The following is a 10,542-nucleotide window of genomic DNA, read 5'->3' on the forward strand; positions in this document are numbered from 1 at the left end:
GCACTAGTAATGTCATTACCAGAAATTTCAACTTGTTTATTTTTCTTCGCTTTAGTGGCATTACTGCCTGGCCCTTTACGTTTGCTACCTTTTTTACTTGCCGAAGACGGCTTTGCCGTCAACGTTGAAGGCCCTTGTTCATCATCATTAGGTGCATTTTGCACTGCAGAACCTGCAGTTGCCCTAGTTTCTATTATTCCTAGTTTAGAAGCGAGTTTTTTCTCTGCTTTTCTAATATCCTCGCTATTAAACCCCTCAAAAGATTCATCGTCCGACTCTGCCATTATCGAGAGTACGTCAGAATTTTCTGAGGACATGCATGTAAATTTCACAACAAACCATGAAATTCACGTGAACCACGTGAAAGCCCAGACCACGTATGAGAAACAATAACACACTTAAAAAATAACTGTGTATACAACACGTAAAGTTAAGACTTCGTCTAAACTCCAATTTAATCAAAATATTTTGAAGTATACCTTAAAGCCCGCACAACGTGCGCCAAGAAAAATATGAGTGATTCAAGCATGGCGGTCGGTATTTATACTGGTGATGTCACATGGGTTTTAATTTCTTTGAATAGTGAGCCCGCATGTTATTAGTCAAGAAATATGCTATTGATACTCTGAAAGCCGAAGGCTGTATGAAAAGAATGATAATTGCAAAGTCCATGTTTGCTACAGGAAACCCCATACATATATGTCTGATCAAACCATCAAAATAGGAAGTGCACAATGTTACTATATGCAACAAGAAAATCTTATTTCAAAATCCAGTCACATAGAAGGCGTAGTGGTATGACATTTTAACAGGCAGTTTAACAGATCTATGGATAGACACATTAATCACTACACCCCCCCCCCCCCCCAAAAAAAAAAATCAAGCAAGGATTATTTTAAAAAAACTCTTTAAATGTTCATACTTTTAGTACATACATTTGTTGGAAGGATTCTGGGATGCTTTCTGTGGGGTCCACATGTGGCAAACTGCAATGTGACTTCCACTCAGGTAATACCTTTATTGTAATAGAAAGTAGAAAAAAAATCAGTCAGGAATTTGTCATATTTATTCACACAGCATCAAATATCACTTCATTTGTGAGTACTTTGTACATTTGTTTATAAATGGCATCTACAAAACTAGTATAAAAATTATATTAAAAAGAAAACATATTTGTTTCCCCCTCACAATTATTTATGAAAAAAATCTACCTCTTGGAAAAGAGTTAATTTGGCCTTAGACTTTGGGAACATTGAAATGTACAAGATGTGGTTTTCTGACTGGAGGAATGCTGGGATACCGCTGGATGGTAACACTTCAACCATAAGTACCGAAACAGCATCTGAAGATTCCTGTTTTTAAAAAAATTACTATTTTACCATACACTCCACAAAACATTGAATTCAACTTTCCAGTGAAAAATGCAGTTTATGATGCTTTTGAAAAAATACATGTATTAGCCTTTTGTATCACCATTTTCTCCAATGTCATGCTTACTATAAAACTGTACCAGCATCAAAAGTCTTTTGATTATGAAGTAATGATTGTTAATTGTTCAATTCATAATTTGAAAGCATGTAATCAATTAGGTATACTTACTCCAACATACATCTGCATTGATTTAATGTTATCTTTATCCAGAAGCAAAATGTTGGCCCTCTGAAACACAAGGACTATGGCAGCCTCATAGGCAAACAGTTCCACTGCAACCAAAAAAAAAAATCAACATCAAACGTTAAATTTTACAATCCTTCTTCTACAACTTTTGTCATTATATACTGAACTATATTTTTTATATGCTCTGGAATTTTTTCTAAGCACTCCTAAATGACACTAAACACTAACATGCATATATTTTTTTTAATAGATTTACAATGTTATAAAAATATTTTTCCTTATTTTTTAAACATCCAGCTTGACATAATGTTAATCACTTTTATTTTGCGAGGACTTAACTTTAGCATAATTACGAAAGACAAGAGTGTTTGCGAAGATTTTATTCTCTCAGTTTACTAGTATTTCTAAAGATTATATAGAGCAAAAACAACAATTTGTGAAATTGCGAAAAATAAAGTGTCGCAAAAATTTATAGTGATCTACAGTAATTGTGTTTGACTGTCCTTACCCTCCATGACAGGCAGTGTGAGACTCTGATCAGTACAGACTCGAAATGTCTCCCCGGGACACAACAGGCAGCCATACTGTGTAAGGTTATGTAGAAAACCAGAAGACTCCACCTTACTAACAAGCTTTGAATTGGAAAAAAAGGTTTATGATTACACTTTATTCTAAATCTTTCAAAATTCCTATTTTCATTAGACCTTTCTGAGAACTTCACAGAACCTAGAAGGACATTGAGAGGTAAAAAATGAAAATTGTTGCATGAAAAAATTGACACAAGTTGAATTTTTAGGCTTCGTTGAGAGACGTTTTGAATTAAATCATAAATTAAAGAGTTATAATTCCTAGCTGAGGATTGGAGTACCTTTATCTACTGTAAAATCCCATAATTTCATGGGGTCAAATTTCCGTGGTTTGAGTAAAAACTTAATTCGTGGGGATTTGAATTCGTGGATGAAGAAGTGATGAGTTATTATGTATGTAGCATTTTATATTTCGTGGTGGACATGAATTTGTGGGTCTTTTCATACCTCGAAAAACAACGAAAATTACCCCCCCACTAAAATTTGTGATTTCACAGTATTTCATATCCACAAGAAATGTCTAGTCTTAATGAACCAATACATATCTACATAAAATAGAGTTTTGCAGTACATATACTTGCTATACTTACTGGCCAGCTCCTGTATCTAGGTATGATGGAAGTTAGAATTAAGCTCTCTCCATCAAGTTCTAGAGTCCCATCTACAAACAATCCAAACATACATTAATGTAAAGATTTGAGAGGCTAAAAATAAAAAAAGAATACAGTGCAAATGTAAGGTGTTTGGATATATACATGCAATACGAGGGCCGTTCAAAAATTACGTGGACTGTGCTATTATTTACTCTTACAGACGTCATATAATTATGAAATTTTACAGAAATATGTATCTTAAAGATTACAAAACATTTGGGGCAAAATTTCTGTATTTTAAAAAAATTCTACTAAAATTATCGGTATGTTGATATCGCCGATGGAAAGGTACTGAGCACGACAAAAAAATTGAAGCAAAAGCAAACAGAATCCGAAATTTAACTCATTAATTTTCTATATTTCGCGATATTTTTCGACAATTTTCTCAAATGTATTTTTAAATTGTTCTATCATTATGTATTTAGATTTCTGACATGATATTTGAATTACTAACAGAAATATAGTGATTTTTCTCTGATGTGATTCCCGTGAAAACAACTGTGAAAATGACGTCTCCTGAATTGACGGCGCACCACACTTTTGTTAAATTATGTGTAATGCTCCAGATATCGCCAACATAGATCCAAAATATGCATAATAAAACATGTAGTAAACTAGGGTATTCGTAACATCCGTCAACAAATAGCAAATTGAAATTTTAGACCGTTAGACCTCTGTAAAAAGGCTATACGGGAGGATGGGAAGAAGATTATCGATGAAAACTTTACCCGGACTGTAAAGAACGTGCTTGAGAGTCACCAGTATCACACTATATCTCATAAATATCTGCAAATTTTGGTTTTAAAACGAAAAAAGAATATTCTTTACATGTTAAATAGATTTTAAGCTTGACAAGAAATGGTGTTTGGATGTTAAGTAGATAAGGTAACTCAAACTGTACAGGTACTCTTGGGAAAATGTTGAGAAAATGAAAGCTCAATCACATATTTTTTTATAATGCCTGTGACGTCGAAGATTTTGCTGCTCCGTGGCTTAATGATATGTCCTGAAAAATCACTCACATTGATACCAATTTACAACATTTTGATATGAAATTTTGAAGACCATATAAGTAAAGATTCTTTTATATTATGTGTGACATTTTGCCCGATTATGTCGTCAAATATTTTTTCTGTGCAACAAGTCCGCGTAATTTTTGAACGGCCCTCGTACATTGTATGTCCAAACAAATTGATACAAGTTAGAATTTTTACCAGAGCTATCACTTCACTACCTGCTGATTACATTATACCTTCCTTCTGTACTGAGATGACCGAGTCTTGGAAGACTTCCGAGAACACAAGAGAGCCCAGGGTTTTCCCCGGAATGAGCGTACTCGGTACATCATACAGACAAACACTGGCTGACTTCAACAAGAGGCTACGACTTCCTTCCTCCACTGGTAGACTCCTGTAATGGTAAAATCAAATTTACTTATAAAGTGCAGCTAACATATCCAATTCTACTAGTATGTACCGGTATATGGTTAATAACAATAAAATATTTTATTCAATTGAATTTAATTTTAGTAATAATTCCAATCTTTTAGAGAAACTAATGTTGCAAAATGTATTTAAATATGTCTTTAAATAATGATCCGAAGAAAAAGGCTGGAAAAGATTTTAAATTACCTCCCATCCTGATCATATGCCTCCAAAGTGAACACAATGTCTGATCTGAAAAATTTGACTTATTTTATTGTGATTCAGAACACTTAAGGAATAAAAAAAAGAGTATATCAAGGGTACAAGTATTGTGTCTGTAATCATAGGAAATGAGATATATTAGTTAAATATTGTTCAAAGTAATCAATACTTATCATTTTCCCCCTTAAATGTTACATACTTCACACGAAACACTCACCTTCTTTGAATATATTTGCTAAGGACAGGGTAAGCCCTACACCCCTCACAAATCAGATCCACCACTTTGGCACGAGTCTACAATGAAAACATTTACTACCAAATGAACTCTATCACTTTAAACTACAATATAGATACCTTAGCTTACTCCTCCATGGCACCTGATCCCACTGATATTTACAGAGGTCTCCATTTGCTCTATCACAATTTGTATTGTTTCAGTGGGCTTATGAGCTTGAATACTATTTGTCAACTCCATATTTCATAACGATACAACACAGTCTTATACAATACTATGCATATTAAGGTGCAAAATATACCACTTTTACTGGTACTATATTAACTACATAAGCTTCAGTTCCAGATTACAGAAAAAGAAAACATTGTATTTTACCTTGTGTACACTGAGAGTCTTTGAATACTGTTTAATTCCCTCTAACACACTGTCAACCATTATGGAGTACATATCAACAAGCATCCTGTAAAAAACAAGATTAAAATATATTTTATATTTACTATGTATATTATATCTTATATTTTAAATTCATTAATGGCCATTCTTAAATAAATTTTTAATATTTCACCAATTAAAATCAAAATATTGTGACAGTCATTCACTTTCTAGGAACGACCAAAGCGTTCGTTATCAATGATCATATTTACATGACTCTTTATCCTTTGCATGACAGTTTTTTCTTCAACATATTAATTTCAGTCTAGATGTAAATCTGTCTGTCTGTAATACTTTCATTTCCATGCAAGATCTTGAGACGCTTTTTTTTTGCAATGAAATTTTTGCAAAACAAGTGTCTATGGCCTATTGAAGAGCTGTATTTATTTTGAGGTCAAAAAGCTCATACATTCTGTGTGTGACTTTCATTTCCTGGTGATATCAAAGGAGGATTTTGAGATTTTGCGGTGAAATTTTTTTAATCCCTAAAATGCCCCCTTATCCTGATCCCTGCATGCTCCTTTTTTCTCCCTTAAGCACGGGCATGGGACACAGATTCTCTGAATAAGCTTTTTTATCAATCAATTCTTTTTTAATATGTTTTACGGTGTGACCGTTGGGGCGAGCGCAGTTTATTTACTATCATAAACCTACACATGAACTGTCTATCATTCAACAAAAAGAAAGAAAAAAGAATAAAACAAAACAATACAGTAAAACACGTTAGGACGAACACGGATATAGCGAATTCATGGATATAACGAAGTTTTTCTGGGTCCCCGGCAAAATTCTTAACAAATCTTTGTAAAATTTTACGGTTATAACGAACTCTGATATAACGAATTTACGGATATAGCGAACTGATTTTGAGTCCTGTTGAGGTAAAATATAATAAAATTTACATCTTTTATAACGAACTTTCAAAGATTTCAAAATCTGATTAATTGAACCGACTTTATTTTGTCTCAGCATTTGTATATAAAATTCAATTCATAATAAAACCTTAGTTATCGAAGGTATGTTTTGTAATATTTGCTTCTCTAACATATTTGATAGTAACACTTGAAGGAAAACATGCATATTGCAAATTCGCTATATATAGTTACTGCGGTATACGAATTCGTTATACGGATATAACGAATTACGGATATAGCGAATTAAATTCACAGGTCCCCAGGACTTCGCTATAACCGTGTTTTACTGTAAAAAGAAATTATTTCCCAAGCATCGGGATCGAGATTCCAAACTTCTCGGAAGTTTCCGACAAAATCGGAAATACCCGAACCGTTGAAGTGACGAAAGTATGACGTCATATATAAAAAGTTCTGTTGACTTAGGACGTAAACGCTAGTGGAAAAGAGATTGCATTAAATCCTTCTTTTCAAGTAAGTTGTTGCTATGTTTTAGCCACCATGTTGCTATGCACCGCAACATGTTTTCCGAGTTTCACGGAAGCAACCGACATAACTTCGTCAAAATTCGTAAGTTTCCGGTGACGTCATTTGTATCATTTCCGAAGGGCAAGGTGAAAGCCGGTGTTGTGGTATGGGGGTATTTTTTTGAATAAGGTAAGGCAAAATCATTTCGTTAAGATTTCGGTAAGAAACAATGTTCCTTTCTTTTTTTACTATTTTTGATTTATTCACGCAAAGGACATTGGGTAGTGCAGGAATTCTGGGAATGTTGCACAGAGAAATTTGGCTGACGTATGTACAGATTTCAATCCGAATTTCCTCTGTTCTTACACGTTAGTCTATTGAGCTCGCTATAAAAATAAACCTTGGAATTCACTTGGCCAATAAAAGATTCTGTATAGATTAGTATTTGCATACATGTTAGTATCAGCCTTTTCATTTAGGCCATATAAAATTAATCTTTAGATTCTCATCCACGCCCGCCCCTCTCAAAATGTCCCGCCCCGATGTTTTTTATTTTGATTTTTGGGTATTTTCATGTATTTTTATTCAGTAAGAATTTGGTTCAAAGTTTAAGAGTTATCTCCCGTCTGTATTAAAAGTCGTGTGTCGCTATTAATAGCAAAAACGCCATGTGAAGAATGGAGAAAAATCGGCAATAAAAGAAGTTTAAATGTGTAAGGAAAAGATAATTTGTCAGCATAGAGAAGGCAGAGAAGAAAAAATAGCATAAACACATATAGATACCATCACTGGCAGGAGCGAGTATGTAGAGAGATTGTAACTAAGTAAAAATAGACGAGTAAAATGACACCTGGTCAAGTTATATATAACGATCTCCAGCTGTGTGACTTTGCTTTGAAATAAACAAAATCTACAACATCGTAGACAGACTTATGAGAAGGCCTAGATTTTTCAGTAGAATAATTATTAGAACATTTATATAGATTTTGCAAAATAAAAAGTCACGCATCCCTAGCTCATTTTGTTCAGGGTGTGCCGTATAATGTGTACTTGATAACTTGTTAATTAACAATAAATATTTAATTTTTAAAGCAAAAATTTTCTTTAAATATTTAAAAGAATATGAAAAGAATTAAATCTATTCATATTTGCATTAAGGTAATGAAAAAAAAAAATGTGTACGTGGCGTCCATTGTTTTGTTGATACTTAGGCCTATATATAAATTAACAATTATAAAAAATAAAAAATAAAATCCGCCCACCCGCCCCAATTTTTTAGCAAATTAGGATGAGAATCTAAAGATTAATTTTACCTGGCCTTACTGAATAAAAGTTATACACTGTACACTCAAAAAGCCGCTTAAAAAGCTTTAATCTGACCGAACTTCATTTATCCTGAAATTTCAATTAAATCACTTCTTTCAAGCCCCTTGGGTTTTGGAAGTGTGCTGGAAGGATAATGCAGGATACCGCTAATAAAGTCCTATTTCATTACAAAAACGCCATTAGATTGCTCTTCAAATAGAAAGGAGAAACATGCAGCAGGTTTGATTGCTTTACCAAACTAGAGCTATTAGCTATTCAATTTTCTAACTTCAAAAGAAGTACTGCAAACTACGAAAAATGGACTTAATTAATAGAATATTAAACATTAAATTTATATTGATTTGAGTTCTTTTAAATTGCTGATACATGTACATATATTTAGAGTATTTAGCAATATATATCCACTATCTTGGTGTACCATGTATGCATACATGTTAACTCTCCCGATTTAGGCGGGAGTCTACCGCTTTTTCATTCCATCTCCCGCCTACCGATTTAATGCAGAAATCTACCGCTTTTCTACAAAAGCTTCGTCTAAAGTATTTTTGGTTCGCTTGGGTATCCATTTTTGAAGCCACTCTCATAAAATCTCGCTAGATATCGCGTGATTTGACTCGGAATCATACAAACGCTTTTTTTGTACTTAGATTTCAAGCACGGATTTGACAACGACAACAACACAAGACTACCAGTGATTACATTGGTTACGATAAATTAATCAACATCCCTGCCATGAAAAAGGAGATACAGCTTTTAAGAATTAGATGAAAACATTTGACATCGTTTTTAAAAGCACAGAAGCTCACAACTTTATCAATAAAGTCAATAGAAATCACTCGATTGACCAAGCCATGTTGCACATCTCTACTTTCGTTTTCGATCATCGCGGGAAATCTGATTTATATAACGAAAGATAGGAACTTGTTTTAGATCTAGATTAAACCATTTTATCATTTGTTTTGTTTAAAAACTGAATGAATATTTTGAATTATTGCTTCTAGGCTAAATCAGCAAAGATCACTCTTCACAAGGCTAAGTAAAGTAGCCAATCCAAGCAAAATGATGAGCATGAAAAATATTTGAATTTGTACAATTTATGTCAAACTTAAGGTGTTTCTGTTTTCCTCTTTGCTGTTGATATTTAAGATTAATTAGTGTAGGTACCTGATTTCATTTAAGGCTTATAATATACATGTATATTACATGAAAGATATCGATAATCCAAGCGTTAAACAACACGCGCGCAATGCTACCGCTTTTGAGGTCTGAATCTCCCTCTTTTTCATCACAATAGGTTAACATGTATGATGTATGTTAATTTTTACTCATAAATGTTCATATCAAAGTCATCCACTTGTAAGTTTAATCTACATTATTCTTCCTCTGAAACCCTTCTTCCATAACAATAAATTGCATGACCAATATGATTTTATATGAAGCTAATTATCACCAAGGATGAAACCTAACAAATAAGCTAGAAAGTGTCTCCTTATAATAAATGCTACAATTACTTTCAGCAATACATCTCTTTATATTGACAAATGTTAAAGCCTTTGTGACACCAACAGATTCATATCCACAGTTAATGCTATCTCTTATAACCTTATATATGATGTGAAATCCAATTTATAACAGCAAGCCATTGGCAGTCACAGTTTAATGTGACATTTGCAGATACTTCAAATGGTGAACATTCAGGCAAGTAAATTATGATCATTTGATTAACTTCCGTTTATGGACCACCTATCTCTGTGGTGACATAATTTCTGTGAGTTTTGCTGTTTTTGACACAGGTGGTGACATACTTTTTATCCTGGTCTTCCTTGGATGAGCTGACGTCTGCTGGACCATTGCCGTCTGCTGGGTTATTGCCGTCTGCTTTCTTTGGCAGTGTGGATTTAGCACCATGCTGGTTTTCCTCTGTAATGGACAAATTGACACTTAAATTCACAATAACAAATCAATAACTACTACAAGTTACTAAAGCTCACTTTGTATTGGACCTCCAAAAATTTCTAAGAACTCTGAATTTACATAAAATCAATACCCAGCACAAGACACTGGGGCCCTACAGTGTGTATTACAAAGTGGTTTTGCTGGTATAAAAACATCCCTTATAATGGTAGATTAGATCAAAACTAGCAATAAAGATGCTGATCTGAAGTTTATGCCATTAGATTTTACAGACCTCTTTTATTTTTTGGTGCTATTACTCGTCAAATGTCAGTAATAAAACATCATTGTTACATCTGATCCACATTGCTGACACTATTGGTGGAAGATAATAAAGATGAATCCATTTCTAAAATCCTTTTTTTTTTTTAAAGACATTTTAGATGCAGATACTGTTATTTTATGGCTTTTAAATCATCTGTGAAGGAAATGCATTCTAGCAGTACTTGCTCAGGGCTGTGTTCAAAATCATAGCAGCTAGCATAGCTACTACCATACTTAGGCTATACTCCAGAACTATTGAATGCTGTTTTATAGTTTATGAATTAGCAATTGTTATCTCCATGAGGCAGTTGGCTAGCAGCAGCTCAATGTAGAATCTGCTAAGTAGCTGCAACAATCATATATATTTATATAGTGTTTTTTTCGCATGTTGGAAATTTTGTGAAAAAGGGGTAGATTAGTACAGTTTTTATTTTGCGTAAGTTATTTTTT

The 10,542-nt window shown here is 33.5% G+C and overlaps 1 protein-coding gene across 1 annotated transcript; it reads right to left on the minus strand.

Moving 5' to 3' along the window:
• Window positions 1–916: 916 nt before the first annotated feature.
• LOC134239681 (dynein axonemal assembly factor 9-like) lies at window positions 917–10,175 on the minus strand. Its single transcript, XM_062721843.1, has 11 exons — window positions 10,123–10,175; window positions 9,681–9,815; window positions 5,114–5,198; window positions 4,721–4,797; window positions 4,489–4,533; window positions 4,110–4,267; window positions 2,795–2,865; window positions 2,126–2,249; window positions 1,600–1,703; window positions 1,212–1,352; window positions 917–1,015 (listed from the first exon to the last, which is right to left on the minus strand). The coding sequence occupies exons 1-11, from the start codon at window positions 10,173–10,175 to the stop codon at window positions 917–919; spliced, it is 1,092 nt and encodes a 363-aa protein (XP_062577827.1).
• Between the last annotated feature and the right edge of the window lie 367 nt (window positions 10,176–10,542).

This window comes from Saccostrea cucullata, unplaced genomic scaffold (assembly GCF_032062105.1).
Source record: "Saccostrea cucullata isolate Sc308-1 unplaced genomic scaffold, CSIRO_AGI_Scuc_v1 ctg16596, whole genome shotgun sequence".
NCBI classification, from domain to species: Eukaryota; Metazoa; Mollusca; class Bivalvia; order Ostreida; family Ostreidae; genus Saccostrea; species Saccostrea cuccullata.